The 23872-nt window shown below is 36.1% G+C and overlaps 2 protein-coding genes across 4 annotated transcripts; one reads left to right on the top strand and one right to left on the bottom strand.

Moving 5' to 3' along the window:
* The first annotated feature begins 651 nt into the window (after positions 1-651).
* LOC104221187 (probable GPI-anchored adhesin-like protein PGA55) lies at positions 652-10377 on the top strand. Of its 2 annotated transcripts, none has more exons than XM_009772189.2 (5): positions 652-875; positions 994-1086; positions 1217-1348; positions 8594-8795; positions 9160-10377. In XM_009772189.2, the coding sequence occupies exons 1-5, from the start codon at positions 849-851 to the stop codon at positions 9936-9938; spliced, it is 1233 nt and encodes a 410-aa protein (XP_009770491.1). In that variant the 5' UTR covers positions 652-848; the 3' UTR covers positions 9939-10377. The 2 variants fall into 2 exon arrangements, with proteins under 2 accessions (XP_009770491.1, XP_009770492.1); XM_009772190.2 differs by having other exon boundaries at positions 656-875; positions 8597-8795; positions 9160-10376.
* Positions 10378-11246: 869 nt separating this feature from the next.
* On the bottom strand, positions 11247-13750 carry LOC104221186 (uncharacterized). Of its 2 annotated transcripts, none has more exons than XM_009772186.2 (4): positions 13597-13750; positions 13411-13506; positions 13052-13342; positions 11247-11962 (listed from the first exon to the last, which is right to left on the bottom strand). In XM_009772186.2, exons 1-4 carry the CDS (start codon positions 13621-13623, stop codon positions 11807-11809), a joined length of 570 nt encoding a protein of 189 aa, XP_009770488.1. In that variant the 5' UTR covers positions 13624-13750; the 3' UTR covers positions 11247-11806. The 2 variants fall into 2 exon arrangements, with proteins under 2 accessions (XP_009770488.1, XP_009770489.1); XM_009772187.2 differs by having other exon boundaries at positions 11247-11950.
* Between the last annotated feature and the right edge of the window lie 10122 nt (positions 13751-23872).

Here is a 23872-nt window from a genome sequence, read left to right as displayed (position 1 = left end):
GATTATAAATATCAGATCAATCTAACTATGCACTAGTTGATCTGAATCTTAACATTATTAAAATGCAAGTGTTTAAGATCTGTCGCTCTTCTATTTGAGATTAATTAATCAACTTAAATTTTTGATGAAATATTTTTGCAAAAAAAAAAAGAAGCCACTTTTTACCATTCTCTTTACAAAGCTCCAACAAATAATTTAAACCATTATCTAAAGTAACTACATTTTGGACATGATTTTGCAAATATTAGGACTCATGAAATCCACTCATTTTACATAGGAGCTCCGATAATGACAAGGACAAATACAAGACAATTTGGTAACAGCAAAATCATAAATAGACCAATAATGATGACAGAATTGAACAATTTCTATTAATGAAGAAATAAATTTGAACTATTTTTCTTAGTATTAAAAATTAATATATTTAAGTATCGAATTCCAAACCTTAATTATTGAAAATTAAAAATTTGGATGTGGCAGTGCAAAAAAGAAGGCCGTGTACTAGTACTATTAGTATATGTTGGGCACAAATTAGGAAAGTCATGGGGCAAAGAGCTAAGCCTATCAGTCAAAAAGTTACCCAATATGAGAAAGCCACGTACAATATTTGAACGGCATACCCATCTTCTTCTGTATAAAAAGTTGACCAATACACATGCATATATGTGTGTTCTTGCCATATACGGAGTTTACTCTCTCCCGCTCTCTGTTGCTCTGCTCTCTCCTTCCAAAACCCTCACTCTCTTTTTGCCATTTTCAGTTTGAAACAAGAAACAACTTCTGTTTATTGCATTTTCCTTTTTTCTCTTCTTCTGCTCTCTTTTTCACTCCTTCCAAGCTCAACAACAATGGCACCCAGAGGCAGACCTAGAAAGGTTCGATTTTTACACCCTTTTTTTTCCCTTTGTAGTTGTACGGAGTATCTTCTTTCTTGTTTGTTTTCCTTCTACTGTTGTTTTTTCATTATTATTATTTTGGGTTTTCATTGGGCAGAGACTAAGTAGAATGGACGCAGCAGTTGATGCTATGACGCCTTTCGGGTTTGATGAATCGCTCGTTAGGAAAACTGTGAATAAGCTCCTCAAGGTTAGCCTACTATTGTTTTAGTTTTTGAGAAAAAGGAAACGGTGCTTTGAAACATGAAAATCGTTTCATATTCTCTGCCCATTTGGGGATTATTAATAAAGTGGGTTAGCTAAAATATTTTTTGGCTTAGGAATACGAAGGAGATGAAGGGTGGGAAGGGTGGGCGTTCATAGAGGATTGCGGCTACAAGGAGCTCATTGATGCTTTTCTTCGCGACCAAGAAGTCGACCATGGTGAAGAGCGGCAAACCCAAACACAAAAGGTAATATTCCATTCTCAGTTATGGAGGAAAATGATTTTCTTTTTTTTTTATTTTTTTATGAAGAGTATTTTTCTTGGGAAATGCTTATCGTAGGGAATCATATATTTTATTGAGGTTTTAAAGTGGCATACGGTAATTGTACAAAGAGTAGACCTTGCATTGGGTCTGAGAATAGTGTTTTGGTGAGATTTTTAACTATTGACCACAATGTTAAGTGGTAGATTAAAATAATACTATATTGAAACAAGTGATAGTATAAAGCAAGAGTTGGGATATTACCACCAAAAGTTTGTGATGAATCGAGCCTTAGAATAGAGCCGTCTTTGGTAGGAATACATTATCCCCAAGTGAGATTTCTGGGCATGAATGCTGATTAGAGCCGGAAGTTAAAGGTGTTGCGGAAGCCAAATGTATATAGTGTGAATAAGTCACAACTACTATATCAAAATTATGACAGCCACCAAATAATAAATAAGACAATAAAGCAACAATAAAGGGAACACCAGAATTTACGAGGTTCGGCTAATTTTGCCTACTCCTCGGACACAACCAATATTTTATTTCACTCCAAAAATACAAGTGAAATAATACTAAAGAGAGAAGATACAAATGCCTTAAACAGATGAGAAGGCAAATGAGAGGTGTGTTTCAATCCTAAACATTAGGCCTTCTTTTATAGGGGAAAAATCCCCCCAAACTTAACTCCCAACCAATGTGGGACTTTGGCATTTTGCCAAACTTCAACAAATCTCCACCTTGGCAAAATTCCACATTTTCAATTCTCTCTCAATAACAAATTTTGGTTGTGTCTTCATCTTCAATCTTCAGTGTTCAACAATGTTGATCAAATCCAAACAATGTTGAAACTTGACCGCAGTCACCACCTTTGTCAGCATATCAGCAGGATTCTCTGTAGTATGAATTTTCTTCACCGTGACTCCACCTTTTTCTATGACTTCTCGTACGAAATGATACCGAACATCAATGTGCTTCGTCCTTGCATGATAAACTTGGTTCTTCGCTAATTGAATAGCACTTTGACTATCACAAAAAATTGTGATACCTTTTTGTTCAACACCAAGCTCCTTTAGCAATCCTTGAAGCCAAATTGCCTCTTTCACAGCATCTGTAATAGCCATGTACTCTGCCTCTGTTGTAGACAAAGCAACTGTTGACTGCAAAGTAGACTTCCAACTAACTGGTGCCTTTGCAAAAGTAAACACATAACCAGTAGTTGATCTTCGTTTGTCCATATCACCCGCAAAATCTGAGTCACAATATCCAACTACAGACTGATTGTCTTCCTGCTCAAAAACTAACCCGACATCTACAGTATTATGAATATACCGTAGAATCCACTTCACAGCTTGCCAATGCTCCTTCCCTGGATTGTGCATATATCTGCTAATAACTCCAACAGCTTGTGAAATGTCAGGCCTTGTGCAAACCATTGCATACATCAAGCTACCAACAGCATTTGCGTATGGTACCTTTGACATATACTCTCGTTCAGCTTCATCCATTGGCGACATAGTAGTACTTAGCTTAAAATGGGAAGCAAGTGGAGTACTAACTGGCTTAGTCTTGTCATCTATGCCAAAACGTTGAAGTACTCTCTTCAAATATTCCTTTTGAGATAAACAGAGTTTCTTTGAACGTCTATCTCTAATTATCTCCATGCCAAGAATTTTCTTTGCCTCACCCAAATCCTTCATCTCGAACTCCTTCTTCAGTTGAATCTTCAACTTATCAATTTCTTCCAAATTCTTGGAAGCTATCAACATATCATCAACATATAGGAGAAGATATACAAAGGAACCATCTTTAAGCTTGTGCAAATACACACAATGATCGTATTTGCTTCTCTTGTACCCTTGCCGCAACATAAACTCGTCAAATCGCTTGTACCATTGTCTAGAAGATTGTTTCAATCCGTACAACGATTTTTCAAGTTTGCACACCATATTTTCTTTTCCAGCAACTTTGAATCCTTCTGGCTGAGTCATGTAGATTTCCTCCTCCAAGTTTCCATGTAAAAACGCAGTTTTTACATCCATCTGAACTAGTTCCAAATCCAATTGTGCTACCAAAGCCAACATAATTCTAATGGAGGAATGTTTTACAACTGGAGAAAACACTTCATTGTAATCAATTCCCTCCTTTTGAGCATATCCTTTGGCCACCAATCTTGCTTTGTAGCGAACATCTAATTGGTTAGGAAATCCTTCTTTCTTTGCAAATACCCATTTGCACCCAATTGCTTTCTTTCCCTTCGGGAGATTGGCCAATCTCCATGTATGATTCTGATGAAGGGACTGTATTTCATCATTCATGGCAATCCTCCACTTATCTTCTTCTGAACTTTGGACAGCGTCTTTATAAGTAGTAGGAACATCATCAACTACAATTGAGGTTGCACAAGCAACCGTCTCTATGAGACGAACAGGTTTCGTTATTGTTCTTTTTGGCCTGCTGGTTGCTATTGATTCAAGTTGTTGTTGAGATTCCTGAGTTGGAATCTCCTCTACTGGCTCTCCTTCCAGAGGGTAATCTTCATTTGTTTCCTCCTCTGCTTCTTGTGTAGGAAAAATAAATTTTCCCTCAAACTCCACCTGCTTAGAAGCACCTTCATTTTGTTTGGTATCTTCTGTTACCTTATTTACCATAGCAAATTCATCAAAGGTAACATCTCTGCTGAATATTACTTTCTTTGTCATAGGACACCATAAGCGATATCCTTTGACTCCAGAAGTAATTCCCATAAAAATAGCCTTCTTTGCCCTTGGATCCAATTTTGACTCCGTCACATGATAATATGCAGTTGAGTCAAACACGTGCAAAGAGTTATAATCTACAGCAGGTTTTCCGTACCATTTTTCAAATGGTGTTTTGCCATCAATAGCAGCAGATGGTAGACGATTAATGAGGTGGCATGCATATGTAATTGCCTCAGCCCAAAATTCTTTGCCCAAGCCAGCATTGGACAACATACACCGTACCTTCTCCAGCAAGGTCCGGTTCATACGTTCTGCCACTCCATTCTGTTGTGGTGTATGTCTAACAGTGAAGTGTCGGACGATGCCATCATTTTCACAGACCTTATTGAAATGATCATTTTTGTATTCACCTCCATTGTCTGTGCGAATACACTTGATTCTCCTGCCTGTCTGATTCTCCACCATCGTCTTCCATTTGAGAAAAATTCCCAACACTTCATCTTTGCTCTTCATTGTATACACCCATACTCTTCGGGAAAAATCATCAACAAAGGTTACAAAATAGTGCTTCCCACCCAATGAAGGTGTTTTGGAAGGACCCCAAACATCAGAGTGTACATAATCCAAAATGCCTTTAGTATTATGGATCGATGTACCAAATTTAACCCTTGTCTGTTTCCCTTTAACACAATGCTCACAAAACTCCAAGTTGCAAGCCTTTACTCCTTTTAACAATCCTTGATCTGATAGAGTTTTCAAGGATTTTCCTCCAGCATGTCCCAAGCGCATGTGCCATAGCTTGGTTGCTTCTGCCTCTTTGTCGTCACTGGATGTTACTGTCGCTGTCCCAATAACTGTACTGCCACGATAGCGGTACATATTATTATTCTTCCGATTAGCCTTCATTACCACTAGTGCACCGGAGCATACTCTCATCACTCCATTTTCTGCAATGATTTTGAACCCTTTTGATTCTAGGGCTCCCACAGAGATGAGATTCTTCTTCAAATCCGGTACATATCGAACATCTATCAATGTTCTGATCATTCCATCATGGTTCCTTAATCGTATTGAACCAATGCCATATGAGGTAAGAGGGCTGTTATCCGCTGTGTGGATGACTCCATATTCTCCTTCTTGAAATTCCACGAACCAGTCCCTGTTGGGACACATATGATAGCTACAAGCCGAGTCCATCAACCATATGTCTGATGATGTTGATGACTCTGTTGTAACTAATGAGAAGTCTGAATCATCACAATCAGCTACATTTGAATCCATAATAGCCTTTCCATTGTTATGTTTGGCCTTATTCTTCAACTTCGGACAGTCTTTCTTCCAGTGCCCTTTTTCTCGACAAAAGGCACATTCATCTTTGCTGGGTCTGGATCTTGACTTGGATCTTCCCTTCTTTGTCCTCGTTTGATTTTGAGGACGACCCCTCACAAACAGTGCTTCTCCTTCTCCGCCCTTCTGTTTTTCTCGCTTTCTTTGTTCATAGCTGTACAAAGCTGAACAAACTTCTCTGAGAGAAATTTCGTCATTTCCATGGAGTAGAGTAGTTTCAAGGTGCTCGTACTCATCAGGAAGTGACGCCAACAACATTAAGGCCAAGTCACCATCATCATAAGTTGTATCCATATTTTGCAAATCTGTGACCAACTTATTGAAACTGGTGATATGTTCATTCATCGTGGTACCAGGAACATAGGTGAAGTGAAACAGTCTCTTCTTCATGTACAATTTATTTTGACTGTTTTTCTTCAAAAATTTATCCTCCAGTGCTTTCCATAATTTACTTGCAGAAGTTTTCTTTGTGTATGGATATTTCTGCTCTCTAGCAAGGTAGGATCGAATGGTACCGCAAGCAACACGGTTGATAATTCTCCAATCTTCTTCTCCAATAACATCTGGTTTCTTTTCTTCAATGGCCAGATCTAGCCCTTGTTGAAAAAGGACATCTAGAACCTCGCCTTGCCACATCCCAAAATGTCCGGACCCGTCAAAAATTTCTACCGCAAATTTCGCATTTGACACAATTCTTGTCATAAGCGAAGATGCCAATGATGACGTATTGTTGACACTTGATGTAGATTCTTCTTGTTTATTGTCCCCCATATTTGACACAAATATTATTTAATAGCTGACGACACAAATCAAGATTATTTCCTTTCTGATGTAGAAGATCAGACTAAGCTGCAACTACAGAGCATACTCAGACAGAACCTTGACTCAGTTACCAAGATAAATCTTTTCTGATGTGGAAGATCAGACTATGCTGCAACCACAGAGCATACTTAGACAGTACCTTGGCTCTGATACCAATTGTTGCGGAAGCCAAATGTATATAGTGTGAATAAGTCACAACTACTATACCAAAATTATGACAGCCACCAAATAATAAATAAGACAATAAAGCAACAATAAAGGGAACACCAGAATTTACGAGGTTCGGCTAATTTTGCCTACTCCTCGGACACAACCAATATTTTATTTCACTCCAAAAATACAAGTGAAATAATACTAAAGAGAGAAGATACAAATGCCTTAAACAGATGAGAAGGCAAATGAGAGGTGTGTTTCAATCCTAAACATTAGGCCTTCTTTTATAGGGGAAAAATCCCCCCAAACTTAACTCCCAACCAATGTGGGACTTTGACATTTTGCCAAACTTCAACAGAAGGTTATTGGTTCGAAATTCTAATTCTTTTATGTTATTGGGTTCTAAATTAATAATTAATACATGTTCAATGAATTACATAAGACAAATACAAGGTTTAGACTTTGGACTAAAGCTCCGCCCTGCTTTTGTACTTAGATGTTTCATTTTCTCATTCTAGTGAAATTACTTTTCTCGGAGAAAACGATTTCCCTTCTGCAGGTTAATCATACGCTAGAAAATAAGTATTTTCAGTCATGCAGAACATACTTGCATTTTTTTTCTCCTATTTGTTTTTTTGGGTGTAGAGTGTGTTTCTTGTATATTTGAATTTCTTTTTCTTGGGGTTGGCTTGGATAAGGGAAGGGGCTTGAGTTCCCCCTCTATTCTTAACTATCTCTAATCATGAGCCACATATATATTGATCAGGTTTAGATGATTTACAGTGGAACATTAGGCTTCAAGTTGTTCTATTACCAGAAAAGATATCAACTTTGGGAAATACAAAGAAAGACAAAATCTTAGTGAATGAAATGCACAAAATTATTGGATGTTGAATTGTTAAGAATTACTTGCGTATACGTATTTGTAAATGCAGGATGGCTAGTGAATTTTATAGCTCAAGCTCTGTTTTATAAAATTGGCACTAACTAACATCCTTATGTCTAAGGTAGCCCAAAATTTTGAGTTTTACGTGGATTAAGAAGCATTCATACTGTTTGATCATGAAAGGGGTTAAATCTGTCTATTCAGTTTTACCTGGATCCATACCAGCATAGTTACCTGCTCAAATGCATTAAAGTGTTTCTTACCAAAGGTGGAAAAGAATCCTTGTTGTTTATTGGCTGTTTACTTGTGTCATCTAAGTCTGCTGATGAATAATTGCCTTTATGTCAAGAGGAGTCTACTGCCCGTTTTTTCTAATTGCTGGTTTTTGATTGCTTCTGCCTTTCATGTATTATCCGCTGTGTTTACAATAACCTGTACAACAATAATAAACCCACTAAAATCCCACGAATGGTTGTTTACAAAAATCTGTAATAGTCCATCAAATGGTGTCCTTTGCTGTTGGCGTAAATGGTTCCTAAAAACTGTTAAAAGTTACGTAAAGCATCTCATTAAAATCAACATAAGTGGATCCTTTAGGTTGCTCTAATCGATCATGTGTGTATACACTATACAGTATGAGCATCTGAGAACATTCATTTTAAATTTCTTTGGAACTTGATACTAGAGTATTTGTCCGCCAATGATTTTCTGTGGCACAAATAAGTGAAAACTTAAAATTACTTTTAGCAGTATTAAATTTGCATATCCTACAGGACTGCACTAATAATGAGTTTGTATCAGTGACTAAAGTGTATCTCATCACAATCTTTCATGTAAAGTCTCTCCTGAAATTGATTCTCCATTGTTCCCCTGTATGACACTCTGCTACTCTACATTCTGCCTTTTAGTATTTATTTAATACTACGAAATAGACAGAAACAAGTTACATGTTTTTCTCCTTTTGATTCAAACTCCATGATCTGTATTTTACTTTTAATCACATCCATATTTCTACAACTACTAGCCTAAATATTATGATGTCTGTAACTACAAAGCCCTGAACTTTATTTGCTTATCTGTCTTGGATCGTATTTTTTGGGAATCTCTGCTTAGGGTAGATTTAGTTATAATTTTTGGTTAAGCTTGTATCAATAGGAAATCAGCTAGATGGCTCGTTTTCTGTATTGCATTGAGTGCCAATAATATGAAATGATGAAATTTTGTCACCTTTTATTCGATATTGATATGATTGTAATGGATATAATTGCATCTGGAGTTGTATATGCATATCCTGGAATAGCTGAAGACCTTGAATTATAGCAGGGTGTCTCCTCACAAGATGAAAGCGCCGAAGACCCTGCTTCAGAAAGCACCATTGCTCCCTCGGGCACTCTTGTTGTTTCCACATGCTATGAAGCTGGCAATACTGTAGGAGAAACGGCATGCACTGAGCTTGTTAATGCAGTAGAAGAACCAACATACGAAGAGCTTTGCAGCAACAAACAAGACATTGGCAGTACTGGTGAGTAACTTATCATGTTCTAATTCTGCTTCTTGATCAGTGTAAATTTTTAAGTCTAGTAGCCATTTAGCTGCCATGCAGTGGAAATCAGTTAAACAAAGTAGAAAAACATTCGGTCCAGCTGATGCATGAGTAACTTGCATCCATATCAGATAGACAAATTTAGTATACCAACAGACTAGGGAAGATACAAATATTGCATTCTTTTCTAGTGTAGCTGCTGCGTTTCATTCTCTGCCATAGTTTCACCCGTGCTGGGGACTTGGAATGTAAGAATACTGCTTTTTATTTGTGAAACAGTAAAGTAGTGCCCATATGATTTTGAGGCCGTTACTAAAATTTCCCTAACAACCCCATTTTGCAGAAGTATTTTGTCCCCCTTCAGCTGAAAGAGATGGAAATAGGTGGACAGACATAGGGGAGGATCAAACCTTAACACAGAAAGGATCGGCTAACGCTGTTTTCAGCAATAATGGTGAAAATCCCCGGAGTAACTCTCATGTTACTTCTCCACCTCCAACTACTTCCGCATGCCCAGTTAATCGTCTCAAAATGAGTTCTTGGAGCCAAGTGCAATCACAGAGTACCTCTCATGTTTCTACTCCACCTCCAGCTTCTTCCTCAAGCCCAGTTGTTAATCGTTTCAAAATGAGTTTTGGGAGCCAAGTGAAATCACGGAGTACTCCTTGTGTTTCTACTCCACCTCTAACTTCTTCTTCATGCCCGGTTAATCGTCTCAAAATAAATTCTGGGAGCCAAGTGGAATCACGGAGTACCCCTCATGTTTCTACTCCTCCTCCAACTTCTTCCTCAAGCCCAGTTAATCGTCTCAAAATGACTTCTGTGAGCCAAGTGAAATCACGGAGTAACTCTCATGTTTCTGCTCCACCTCCAACTTCTCCCTCAAGCCCAATTAGTGCTGATCATCGCACTAAAACTCTTCCTTCCTCAAAGCCAGTTAGTGTTCCACCAAGAAAGCGCGTTCCTTGTTATGGCTGGATTGGAAATGATGACGAAGAGGATGCTGACGACTTCATACAATTACCACCAATGAAACCAACTACGTCACAAAATTCAAGTGGTGGTACCAATAAGCAAATGAAACGCAAATCAAGGTGGGATATTAGACCCAATGATCCTTAGTATCCTCTCTCTTTAATGATATCAGTGTATAGACATAACTTGTATTGGCATAGAAGACTGTTTTGTTAGTCAATGCTCAAGGTTTGCAATAACTTGGAAGCTTTAGTTTGAGTTAATCATGTATTGTAGGTTGGATATATTTCCAACTTGGGCTTGTACTGACTACCCAAGAAACATGGGAATTGGGTTCCCAGCCAAAAGAAGACCGCATACTTTCTGCTGGTTTCTTAAGTTACACACCATCAAACGTATTTTGGTCTGTGTGGACTAGTCGCAAGTGCTTGGATCCCCATATATTGTGGTAAAGCCCAGTTTTACGCCACCCATGGAATATTTTCATTCTTCGCCGTTGTTGCTTTCTTCTTCTTTGTGCTTAGGGTTTCTTCTTCTTCTTCTTAGTGGCAAAATGAGTTTGTTAAATTTGTTGTTGTTTTGACAATTTGATGATTATGGTTTGTTCTTAATTATATTGAAAGTCATTTGAATCTTGAATCGCGTATGGGATGGTTGAAATTCGAAGAACAAGTTTATGTTTCAAAACATATGATTCGAAATCTGAAGTTGCATTGAAGAGAATGAACTACTTAAAATTCCAAATGTTTAAGTTGCATTTGAAAAGATAGAACTCCAGATTTGATGTCTAAAGTTATGTTGAACAAATTGAACTACTTAAGATTCGAATCTCTAAAGTTGCATTTCAAAGATAAAGAATTTCAGATCCAGCTCCTGAAATTGCATTGAAGAAATAGAACTGCTTTAAATCCGAGGGAGTATACTTTGCAAAATTTTGTGCAATTTTTATTAACTTCAATGGTGGCTCCAAAAGTGGGTATATATGAAAATGCCACATATATCTGTTCACATATACTTAATTTCTGCTTACCATCAATTACAATTACAATTCCTTCTTTCATTTGAAACGCATTCGTCAGAAATTGTGTCTCAACTCTAAGCATAGGCACCCTTGGGCCTTGGGACCTCGCTAATTTCAGTTGGAACATACCAAAACAAAGACTTCAGATTCGATGGACAAGCTTGCTCATGTTTTTATAGAGTAGTGAAGTCATAAGCCGCAAAATTCTCCCAAATATTTGATGTCATAATCAACCAAGTGACCAACCAAAATGGACTGTAGGAACTTTAATCAGATGCATTACTATTTAATGCTTTGGATTTAGCCAAGTATCTGCCATGCTATATACTCTATTTAAGTCTCTTATGGACCAAAAGTGAATCGAAGGACAAAATTTAACAATTCCAAATAATACAATGTCAAATTTGGACCTTTTCCCAAAAAGGAGAAAATGATTACCAGAAGAGCATGCCAAAAAAGTATAATAATAGTTATAATGAAGTTTACAAGCCCCTGGAGGCACATCTTGTTCAGATCTTACGTAATTGTAGACTTGCAGCACAGCATGGATTTAAACCCCAATTACTTTCATAATGCATTTTGGTATAAGATTATCCCATAGCAACCTACTCGACTAAGACAACCATAAATTATATTTACATGTTTAACAATGCAAGTTTGCATTTCAAAGCCACCTTCAGCATTATCTCCAACTACCATCATTGGAACTATAAACAAAGAAGTATTAGTTTAATAGACCATCTAAGAAGGAGACTCTCACTGTACACCTTTTTCCTTTCTCCGCGAGCAGAGATATCATTATCCGATGAACGAGGATGATGATTATAATCCAGAAGACCGCCAAATACCACATTTCTTACTCCTCATAATGGTGTTGAAACAAATTTAGGTTGATCAGAATCTTAGATATACCCTGCTTTGGTAACATCATATCAAATGGATTCTGATACGAAGCTTCCATAATTTATGATAAATACTCGATCATTATCACTAGTTAATGTGCTTTGCCAGAGGATAACGATGCAAGATCCTTCTCATCTTCATCACTGTCATCACTAATCCATCCATAGCATGGTTTGCGAATTTGGTTACTTGGGAAAACATCTTTCACCGGAGTAGAATGTAATGGAGCAATGTCCTGTAAAATAGACTAAAAAGAATCTTCAATTGGCCAAGACAAGGAATTATAACAGCAGTTACAGGGTAGGGGATCAACGAAAAAAAACAGTAGATCAAACATTGTGTTTTCTTTCCAAATAGACCTTGATGCAACATGCTAAACAAGCTGTACTTGAGGAAGAATAGTAGTGATGCTATAAAACTTTGCGTATTGTACTCATTTTCTGGTTTTGCTTACTAATATACAGATGAAGCTAAGATATGGTAGATGCTGTTTAAGGGCCTTCTATGTTGTTCCTTACAATTTCTTGCCATTTGATGCTATTCCTTCTCTGAATATTTTGGTTCTCCAAATTGATCCTAGAAGGTTTGGTAAAGAAGCCGCGAAAGATGACTTCTCTTGCAAGCTCATGACTTAGTACCACAAACAGTTCATTTTACTTTACTCCTTTCTATTGTTCCTAATCCTTGGTCTTAAATTGTGAGATTCTTCGGTTCAACCATGAGCAGTATGGTTCATGTCTACAATTACTTCAAAAGGTGGACCTATCTGCATAGTTGGATAATGTTCTTCCAAGATTACACTCGAAAGGTATAATAATAGTACCAAAATGGATTACCATAATGGCCCTATAGTAGTTCTCTAAGTTCAAGAATCACCAAGATTGTTTTGCTCTCTTTCTGAATTTACTCCCGTAGTTGTTAATTTTCGTTAGGAGCATTATACAGTTTCCCCTGTTCTCATCCAATCTCATATTAACAAAACCACTTCAAGAAGAAGGCAACAATGAGTCAATTTCAACATAGTATCTGCCTCCTGCAACAGAGGCGGATCCAAGATCTGCACTTTATGAGTTCGAGCTAGGTATTCTATGACAATTCTTTTGATTTATTAGGTTTGAAATTAATTATTTGTACTTATTTAATGAATTTGGTAAAACATACATAGAAACGGAGCCAACATTACCGGGTTCAGATGAACCCATAAGTTGAATTTTACATCAGCCCTGTCCTGCAACATACCCCTTAATTTAGAGTATACTACATTGATTGACTTTGCATATAAAACTTTTATCATTATTCGTCATGCATATCGACCAATGAATCTAAGTGGGATTACCTCAAATAGCAGAACGTTTCCAATTATATGTTTTTCATGTTCTTCAAGTTTCACAGGAGTGCCATCTACTTGATCATGCTCTTCGCACACTTCTTCATCACAAGGTTCTGCAAGATTCTCACTTTTTTCCTGAAAATTAGGACATGTATTGCCACTGCCAATTTCCGCTAACTGATTTTGGGGCTCATGATCGTGATTAGACTCAGATTCTCCTTGCGTGTCAAGTATAGTCTCAATCAGAAGCTTGTATGCAGCCTCCTCAATAAATATCCACCCTTCATCTCCATAAACCTACAAAAAACAAGTTGAAAAATTCAATTAAAAAAAATGGAGAAATGCGTTAGGAGAAAAAAAGAAACCTTGAGGAGGTCTTTAATGGATTTTTGGACGATGTGACGAGAAAACCCTAAGCGATCCATTGCATCTAGTGCTGCATCCATTCGTCGGAATCCCAACTGCATTTATAGCAAACAAACACATGTTCAAATAAAAACAAATGTTCATTAAAATTATCTTCAAATAGCTTAATAATCTGTTCGTTTTACCTTTGGGCGTTTGGCTCTGGGAGGCATGATTAATGGATCCCAAAAAAGGAGACGTCAAACAGTAAGTAGTAGGTACAGTGCTTGAGAAGAGGAAAAGGGCGCCTGTGGTTAGAGGCTGACAAATGATTGAAGCGATGGAACAAGTGCAAGCTTAGTAATGGAACCAAATAGAGGCTGTGTTTGGTACGAAGCGGAAACATGAGAGGTAATCCGTGATTTGCTTTTAGCACGCTCATTAAAAAAATAAGTACTAAATTCTATACAAAAATACATACTGTGACTAAACTATCCCTGATTAAACATTTAATATGAGGAGTAAGAAAACTTTTTAGGAATATGTACATATGTGTTATTTTATAAAAACAAATTGAATTCTTTCTTGATTACATAATTGAACACTTATTTTGAACCAAAATGAAAAAACAAATTGATCACATATTGTGAACCGGAGGGAGTAACATTTTCCAAAACTTCTTTTTAATCTTTCCCACTATATTTTCCATTCCCCCACCAACCCACTCTCATCCTCGCCCCTGAACCCTTACCCCTCCCCCCCCCTCCCCCCAAATCCATACACACCAACCTCTCATCTAAATAGAAATATTATTAATGTTACTTTCTTCTTTTTATAATATAAAAAAAAGAATTTTATTTTAGTTTAACAAAAAAAAACTTTCTTTTTATGATGTAAAAAAGCATTTTCTTTGATTTTAACAAAATAATATAGTAAAAAAAAAATTCATTGCAACAAAAAAAAATCTCATGATGTAGAAAAAGTACTTTTTTCATTTCAACAAAAAAGTTTTTTTTTTTCATAATATAGAAAAATATTTTTTTTATTTCAACAAAATGAGTATTTTCTTTTTATGATGTAAACAAAATATTTTCTTTCATTTCAATAAAATAAGTACTTTATTTTCATGTTGTAGAAAGAGTACTTTTTTTTAAATCAAAAAAATAGTATTTTCTTTTTAGTTATGGAACACAAATTTAAATGTTATTTTTGCATAAAATAATAATGCAGCACATTAGTTCCTTTGGGTTTGTCTGAATTTTTAGAAGAATAATTAAATTCTTGAAATTCTGAAAACGTTGGATATTCTAGGGGTTAGGGCGGGGGGAGCACAAGAAACATGGGGACTTGGGGAAGGAGGTGAAAGCAGTAGCATAAAAAATATTTTCTACTCTCTAATAAAACACTAAAAATTATTTTCCAAAAAAAGTTTTCCATTCACCAACCAAACAAGGAAAAATAAGTTATAAAACAACTCATTTTTCATGGAAAATATTTTCCATGTAAAACATTTTCCTTCGTCCCAAATACACCCAGAACGTCACAGCAAGATGCCCTAAATACTACTACCATATATTTTGGTTTCATTGTATTAAATGTTAAAAATGGATATTATTTGATTTTGGGCTTTCTATTAAAACAAAAAACGAGGCAAACTGATTATATACATACCATTATACTTTAAAATTAATTTTTTCCATAATTTTTTTTCTTTTATCCACTTTTTGTAATGGTATTTGTAGGCATGCAAAATTTATTGAATTTAGATTCAATAAAATAATTTGAACTATATCTTAAATTCAAGATATATTGGTCCAAATAAATATTATGGGCTAATATAATTGAATTAATTATATAAGCTCAACACATATGGATTAAATGAGTAAGTCTTAATCCATTGGGCTAGCCCATTTAATTGAGCTAAAGTAATGAGCCTACTTTCTTAAGCCCAATATATCATTTTCCTAGAGGCTCAATTTGATGTCACATGTCAAATGACATGGCACACCAAGTCAAATAAAAGAGCCAATGGGATTATGCCACGTGCCAAATGGACAGGGCATGCCAAGTCAAATTAAAAGGCCAATGAAATCGAGTCACGTGGAACGTATATGTAATTATGTAAATTAAGATAAACTGAAGTGAAACAATTGATAGGAAAATTCAAAATGAAAATTTCATTAAATTTGATGTAATAAAATAAACAGAAGGGAAAGTAAAATAATGTTACGTAATTCTTAAAAAACGAAAAGAATAAACACTCTATCCCACTTCAAAAGAGTTGCAATTTCATTAAGAATAAGAATAAGCATTTTCAGAACTTATAAACTGAAAATGAGCAAAAATTACTTATACAGTATATCAAACATTACTAATATTACTCTAAAGAGTGTGGTGTTTGTGTGTGTGAGAGAGAATTTCGTTTTTACTTTCAATTTTTCTTTCGGTTATTTTACTTCAATGTATTTATTCAAAAATACATCCTTTATATTTCAAAAATATTGATAAAAGTATCATATCTTTACTCGTAAAATGGTACAATCGAATTTGTAATGTGTTTATAGACACACGAATTAAATTGATCCACAAGTATAAAGTAACAAAGAAGAAAAGTAAGAAAATACCATGATGGGCTTGAATTGAACTTCTTCGGAAGCAAAAATAATATCAAGAATAAAGAGCCTAACAAGAAGATGTTAACTGAAAGTAATATTAGCATTTTCGCGTATAAGTATTTCATGTCCTTCCATGGATACACATTTTTCTATCTATAGCAAAATTAGAGAAGACAAGATCCTCAAATCAAGATCCTCTTTAAAGTGTTTAAAGACCCCTCTTGATAGTCGCATAAAAGTTGAGTGCAAATACTAAGATTCTCGGCAATGGCCGCTCCTTTAATGCTACCCTTTTCAACCAGTATCTTGCTTATAATTCTTCTCTCCGATCTTGATGACATCGGGGCTCATGCAACACCGGTCGCATGCTTAGATCCGGTGTCAGTTATTTGGTGATTCATCTATTACGTGCTTTACTGCCACGTATTCATTTGACGAACATCCACCTGTCATATGCTAATTTTGAAGTTGACTTTGTTGCATCCACTTCTTCTAATACCTGGAATGATTTGGGCACCTGGTAAGTATTCGATGTTTCTTCCTCTCCATCGTCCTCTACCGGTACTGGAATAGAAGTTGACACCATTTCCTGTAGTTGTTATTTATCGATTCCCTCTACCTTGCTGCTAGATAAGGTGACTGCATTTATTTCCCTTGCAGCAGGTTTATCACCCCCTAATCTGCTTGATCTCCTTCGGTGAAACTTCAACAATTAATGATAAGTTGATGGCACAACCTTCATTTCACGGATCCATGGCCTACCAAGAATCACATTGTGGCCCATATCACCCTTCACAACTTCGAAAAAGGTGTATTTGTCACTCCCTTGGCATAGGTAAGCAACACGATATCTTATCGGGTCGTTACTCTTGTTAAGTTGAACCCAGCCAAAAGCTTTATCACTTGAACTATGTTTATGGTTAGCTTTGCTTGTTCTAAAACCCTCAATTAGATAATATTGGTTGAACTCCCTGGATCAACTAGCACACGTTTAATATTAAAATCTAAAATATTTAAAGATATTACTAGAGCCTCATTGTGAGGTAAGATAAGGTTGTCCGCATCTTCCTCCATAAAGGTAATTTTATTATCTTCCAGATTTTTCTTTGCTATGAGTAACTGATATCTTCGTCTTTTTAATTGCCAAAAACGTCACCCGATTTACTTCAACCCCAACAAAAATTATGTTAATTATTAGGCGGGAAGAACATGTGATTAGTTTTGCTGGTTCTGTTGCATCTCGATTCCTATCGTAGTTATTTTTAGCTCAATCACTCAAACATTCTCTAAGGTGACCGTTTTTCAATAACATTACTACATCTTCATGAAAGTGTTGGCAATCCCTAGTCCTATAACCATGTGTATCATGGAACTCGCACCACATATTAGGATCTCTTTGATTGGGGTCTAATCGAATTGGCTTCCTTGATTCCTTGATGTTTCTCATAGTTGAAACCAACTATGAGATATCTTGAATCTCGAGATCCAGATGACTCTTTTTCCAGCAAAGCCCTATTATTTCAACCACGATAAGTCCTTTTATCCGGTCCGAACCTTTCTGATGATTGAAAACCCACGCCCATCAAACCTTTCGTTTGGCACATAAGATTGGAAACGATTCCTGAAAGATCTCCGGTCTGCATCAGAATAATTTTGAATATTTCTTCATTTTGATCGCGATTACGACCCTTGGATGATACCGAAGAACTCAATTGATCATCTTCTATCCTAATCTTTGATTTATAAGATTATGGATGGCAACCCATGTGATCGCCTGAAATTCCAATAGACTCCCTTTCAACTTCATCGAGGCATTAGAGCTTAAAGTATTTAGGCCTTTGGTGAAAGCCTCTATTATCCATTCTTGTGGTACTGCCGGCAACATCATCCTCTCCTTTGGAAATGGATCACTAACTCTCGCAATGTCACGACCTAAACTGATGGGCCGCGACGGGCACTCGGTACCTTACTTAACTGAGTATCAACATAATATATCTTTCTTATTGTACTTTAATTGGCAAATGGGCCAACAGGACGGCATGGGCTAACCAGAATAGACATATGGGAATATTCAATATAGGACGACCCAACCTGATATATAAAAAAAAATTATGCATGTGACATACGGGCCTATAAGGCCAACATGATCATTTGTAAACTCAAAACTTAGGTCGGCAAGGCCATACAAGCATCCGTATACATGACATATGTCTACAAGCCTCTAAGAATACATACTTATCATAAAGGTCGGGACAGGGTCCCGCCATACCAAACAATATGCGTCTAAATCATACTGACCAAACAAGCAACTTCGGAGCAAATAGAGAGCACCAATATCTTCCGCTGAGCTAATAGCCTACTTGGAGGACTCTCGACCTGTCTATCAGGACCTGTGGGCATGAAACGCAGCATCCAGAGGAAAAGGGGACGTCAGTACGAATAATGTACTGAGTATGTAAGGTACATAAAAGACATGGAAGAAATATAGAGTAAATGACTAAAACCTGTAAGTCTGGATAACTCTGTAAATCATGAAATACTTATAGTGTCATGCATATGCGTATGAATGTAATGTCGTGCATAGGTACATGTGTTCATAACATCATCAAGCCTCTGAGGGCATCCCATCATATTATTTCGGCCAATGTGGGCAAAATCAACAATGTATACCAGCTGATCAGGTGGTGGTGCATAGATAACGTCATAACCTTTCCCATATATATATACATACACGTATATAATGTCATCTGGTCATGGGTCAATGTGCATGTATAAATGCATGAAATGCATATGAAATACGTTAATAAAATCTCTCGGTACGTCATAAAACCAGTATGCCTCTGATTAATACCATGAAATAAACTTTACCATCTTACGCATTTTGAGACCCATGATCAGATGATAGAATAATATAACACATGGGGAATCAAGAACATAAGCATTTCTAGTATTTCTATGAATAGAGTCATTTATGGAAGTTGTGCATTTGCTCGTTTCGTTCGTGTCGTATATGTCACACCTCCTTTTTTCCTACACCCCGGAAAGGATATAAGGGAGTTTTTCCAACTTAAAGTGACAATCGAAATAAGATTCATTTATTATTAAAAATTCAGAGTCGTCACTTGGGATAATTTATGGTGTCCCAAGTCACCGGTTCAAATCCCGAATCGAGGAAAAGATTGACTCTGTTTTACAGTCCGTGAACACAGAAATCCGGGTAAAGAATTCTGTTAACCCGGGAGAAGGTGTTAGGCATTCCCAGGTTCCGTGGTTCTAGCACGGTCGTTCAACTGTTATAATTGGCCTATTATCTGATTTTAATACATGTTTTAGCCTATGGTTCCATTTAACTTATTAACCGCTCTTATTTATTTTTAGGAAGATTGCAACGTCATTTAAAATATGTCTTGAACCACATCATATAAATGCACTAGCGGTCTACGACACATTTTATTTAACGTTGTTGGGATTTGAATTTGGGTCACATGAAATGCACACCCGAGTTTAGGAAGGTAATTTCAAATTACGCGCCTAAAGCAACTACGCATTTTTCAACTTTGCGAGGGCCATAGAAAATTCGCTAAATGACATGCCTCGAATTCTAAGGATTTAAAATTAATTAAATGAGAGCCGTGAGTTTTGATGTTTTAATGTGGATAGAGTGGTATAAATTGATAAGTACAAAAGGCCTAAAGAAATGGGTTAGCTACATGTATATCACTGGAGCCTTTTGTTATAGCATACTGCAATTCAGAAAGGTGGAGTTGGCATTTATATGAAAATAACAAAAGACAGGTGACAGCTTTGGGTTCATCTCCACATCATCTTCAAAAGACCGACTATCATTTTCAAATTCTAGAAAGAAACTAACAAAATTTTATAACAAAATAATGAATCTTAGATGAACATATGAGCACAAAAAAAAACATGCTGAGAACTATTCGGATGAACCAGAAGGAACAAAACAAACATGGACATACAAAAATGCATTTTTAAACTTGATTATAACAAAGAACACTTAAAGTAATTAATTTATATAACACTATGCTAAAGAGAAAGTTGTAGTATCACCACTATAACTTCTACAGTACCATTTTGAAGCAGAGGAAGTTGAATCTTCACATGATTAATTTAAGAAAATATGCAGTCAATAACATAAACTGAAGATAAGATCCTTCCACTAACACAATCTATTTTTTTTACATCTTAATGTTGACAAATTGTTCAACTTCACATACTTCTTTAAATTTCAAAATATAAACATGGTGCTACATGAGCTTGAAATCTAAATGTAAACAAAACAATACCTGCTGGTTACAAGTCATGAGCCAGGAAAAATAAAAAAAACAACACAAAACGAGACAGAGTCATGAACATACTAAAATAACGTTAACATTTGCAAATCTCAATTCACTCAATCAAAGAAACATCATTCATGCGAACAGATTAAATACGCAAGAAACTTTATCAAAAGAACCAAATCAATTTGCTTCTACTTCAATAAAGATGCTCCGACATTTTTTAACTCAAGAGCTTGAATTACATATCTACAAGAGAGTGAATTCAAATTAATAAAATCTGAAAGTTGTAGAGTCAATACAACAGCAACAACAAAATCTCTATCAACTCTTCTTCAAACCCAAGATTCAAGGCCCGAAATATTGAAAGAAAAATTTAATGAAAATTTTCAACCTAAATTTCTCTCCTCCCCCTCTTTTTTTTTTCTTTTCTCTTCTCAAATTTTCTCCTCTATTTATAGCAAAATTTTCGAGATTTTTAAGATTTTTTTTTTAAAAATATTTTATTATTTTATTATTTTTTAATTAAAAGAAATCCCACTTACTAATTGCTTTTATTTTTTTTATAAAAAGAAATTCCACCTTTCTTTACTTTTATTTTTTAAATTCCAACTTTAATTACTTTTATCTTATTTAAAATTCCACTTTTTTTACCTTTTAAAAGAGAATTCCACTTATTTAACTTTTCTTAAAAAAACAATCCACTTTCTTTTGCTTTTCTTTTAAAAATGCTACTTTCTTTTACTTTAATTTTTTTTAATTTTCAGATACCTTTATATTTGTTTTTTAATTCCAACTTTCTTTTACTTTTTATTTTTTTAAAATTTCCACAAAACTTTACTTTTATTTTTTAAATTTTCTACTTTCTTTTACTTTTTAAAAGAGAATTCCACCTACTTTTACTTTTGTTTTTTTTATTCAATACTTCTCTTTTTCTTATTTTTTAAATCACTCCTGAAAATTAAAAAAAAAATATTTTTTCGGAATTTTTTTATTATTTTAAAATAAAAATAAAAATAAAATAATATTAATAGTAATAATTCACCTTTTAAATTTTGTATTTTTACCCTATAATAAAAAGTGTAACAAAGCTAAAAATTGTAGGTTAAAACCCCTAAAATATTTACATAGAAGAAGTGATAAAAAAATTAAATATTATCAAAAATTAGGTGCTCACAGCTGCCCCTCTTTGTTTGGAAACATGAAGAGTTTTCAAGCAAAGATAAGGTGAGCCATGTGACTAATTTTTGAACATATTTTTATTCAAAAGGGAAGAAATAAGGATAAGACAAAAGAGAAAGGGTGCAACCGAGTCTTGGTTTTGGACAGCCTACATATCCCGGGTTATAGGGGAATCAGGTTGCGTGTAGTTCAAGAAGTTTTGGTAGCTGGTACTACCGAAGAGCTGTGATTTTGCTGTTATTGCTGCTATTTCTGCTTACTGAACTCCTTATTACACCGTGACAAAATAAAAGAAGCCAGACTAAACTATGATATACGAATTACAAGAATCCTATCTATATCTTGAACTTGCAGTTTCTGCTGCCCTGCTGACTTGTACTCTCTGAGTGAGATTCCTTTGCTGCTAACTTAAATTGCATTCTGAGATGCTTTCCCTTTGTTCTTCAAGTGGGCTCCTGATTGTTGTCTTCCTTTGAACCTTACTGCTTCCCTTCGTTCTCCAGGTGGGCTCTTGATTACCAATACTTGCGCTGCTTTTCCTCGAAACTTGAACTGCTTCCCTTCGTTTTTCAGGTGGTTTCCTGATTGCTAAACTCCTTTGAACCTTGCTGCTTCCCTTCGTTCTCCAGGTGGGCTCCTGATTGCTAATACTTGCACTGCTTTTCCTCGAAACTTGAACTGCTTCCCTTCGTTCTTCAGGTGGGCTCCTGATTGCTAATACTTGCACTGCTTTTCCTCGAAACTTGAACTGCTTCCCTTCGTTCTTCAGGTGGGCTCCTGATTACCAACACTTGACTTGCTGCTTCCCTTCGTTCTTTAGGTGGGCTCCTGATTATCAATACTTGAACTGTATTCCCTTGCTCTCCAGGTGGGCGCCTGATTGCCAAAACTTGAATTGTATTCCCTTGCTCTCCAGGTGGGCGCCTGATTGCCAAAACTTGAATTGTATTCCCTTGCTCTCCAGGTGGGCGCCTGATTTACAAAAATGGAATTATATTCCCTTGCTCTCCTGGTGGGCTCCTGACTGCTAAAACTCGAATGTATTCCCTTGTTCTCCAAGTGGGCTCCTGACTGCTGAAACTTGAAATGTATTCTCTTGTTTTCCAGGTAGGTTCCTGATTGCTGAACTCGAAATGTATTCCCTTGCTCTCTAGGTGGGCTCCTGATTGCTAAAACTCAAATGTATTCCCTTGTTCTCCAGGTGGGCTCCTGACTGCTGAAATTTCAACAGTCTTTCCTTGTTCTCCAGGTGGAACCTTATTTCTGAAACTTGGTCCATCTTCTTCTTGAAACTACTTTTCTTTGACTTGTTCTCCCTCGTTCCTCCAGGTGGGCGCCTGATTACCAATACTTGTGCCAATCTTCCTTGAAACCTGATTTGTTTTCCCTTGTTCTCCAGGTGGGCTCCTGATTGCCAAAACTCGAAATGTTGTTCCTTGTTCTCCAGGTGGACGTCTGATTGCTGATACTTCAACTGTTGTTCCTTGTTCTCCAGGTGGATGCCTGATTGCTAGTACTTGGTCACGCTCTTATCTTTGATATCCGTGTTGTTCTCCCTATTCTTCAGATGGGCACCTGACTTCAACAAAAATGAACAAAATAAAAGAAAATTTTCTGCCCCAGTTTGGTAGTTGGGCGCATCTATGAGTTTAAACTGAATCACATCACCAAATATTACTAAGAATTTGAAAGCTAGGTCCCATTATCCATGGAGGTCCTGACAACTCTTAACTAAACGACGATTTTAAGTCTAAGCTATATCTTGTTATCTAAGGAGGTCTTAAACTACTCCCCATTATCCAGGAGGGTCCTGACAATTCTTAATTAAACGACAATTTTAGAGCTAAATTATATCTACTGAAGGGTATGTCTTATGCTAAATCTTGTTATCCAAACTATTTTTAAACTATGTCCCATTATCCAGGCGGGCCCTAACAAATCTTAAATCAAGTCTTATCTTAAGAGTGACAATTCTACGGCTAAATTATATTACCCTACAACAAGAACTTATGCTAAACCTTGTTATCTAATGGAGATCTCAAAGCTAGGTCCCATTATCCAGGAGGGTCCTGAAAACTCCTAATTGAATCATATCTTAAACATGCGAACTTTAAAACCATCTTATTCCTTGGGATACATTTATGCTAGATTTTACTACTCATGGTTGTTTTAAATTTTAAACTAGGTCCTATTTTTCAGGAGGGTCCTAACAACTCCTAACTAAATTCTATCTCCAGAATGAAAATTTTGAAACCAACTTATATTCTTTTGGGGTACATTTATGCCAGATCTTGCTACTCAGTCGTGTATTTTGAATTTTAAACTAAGTTCCATTTTCCATGAGGGTCCTGAGAATTCTGCGATCAAACCTGCATGGTACTTGTCTT

The sequence above is a fragment of the Nicotiana sylvestris genome, chromosome 3 (genome assembly GCF_000393655.2).
Source record: "Nicotiana sylvestris chromosome 3, ASM39365v2, whole genome shotgun sequence".
NCBI classification, from domain to species: domain Eukaryota; kingdom Viridiplantae; phylum Streptophyta; class Magnoliopsida; order Solanales; family Solanaceae; genus Nicotiana; species Nicotiana sylvestris.
The sequence above is the reverse complement of the archived record's forward strand: the minus strand, read 5'-3'. Positions and strand labels throughout refer to the sequence as shown.

Coding starts and splice junctions, on each gene's coding strand:
- LOC104221187 (XM_009772189.2), top strand. CDS start 849: ATGGCACCCAGAGGCAGACCTAGAAAG. Junction 1,087..1,216: donor CTGTGAATAAGCTCCTCAAG/GTTAGCCTACTA, acceptor TTTTTGGCTTAG/GAATACGAAGGAGATGAAGG. Junction 1,349..8,593: donor GGCAAACCCAAACACAAAAG/GTAATATTCCAT, acceptor CTTGAATTATAG/CAGGGTGTCTCCTCACAAGA.
- LOC104221186 (XM_009772186.2), bottom strand. CDS start 13,623: ATGCCTCCCAGAGCCAAACGCCCAAAG. Junction 13,507..13,596: donor CCAGAGCCAAACGCCCAAAG/GTAAAACGAACA, acceptor CTATAAATGCAG/TTGGGATTCCGACGAATGGA. Junction 11,963..13,051: donor GAAACGTTCTGCTATTTGAG/GTAATCCCACTT, acceptor GATTCTTTTTAG/TCTATTTTACAGGACATTGC.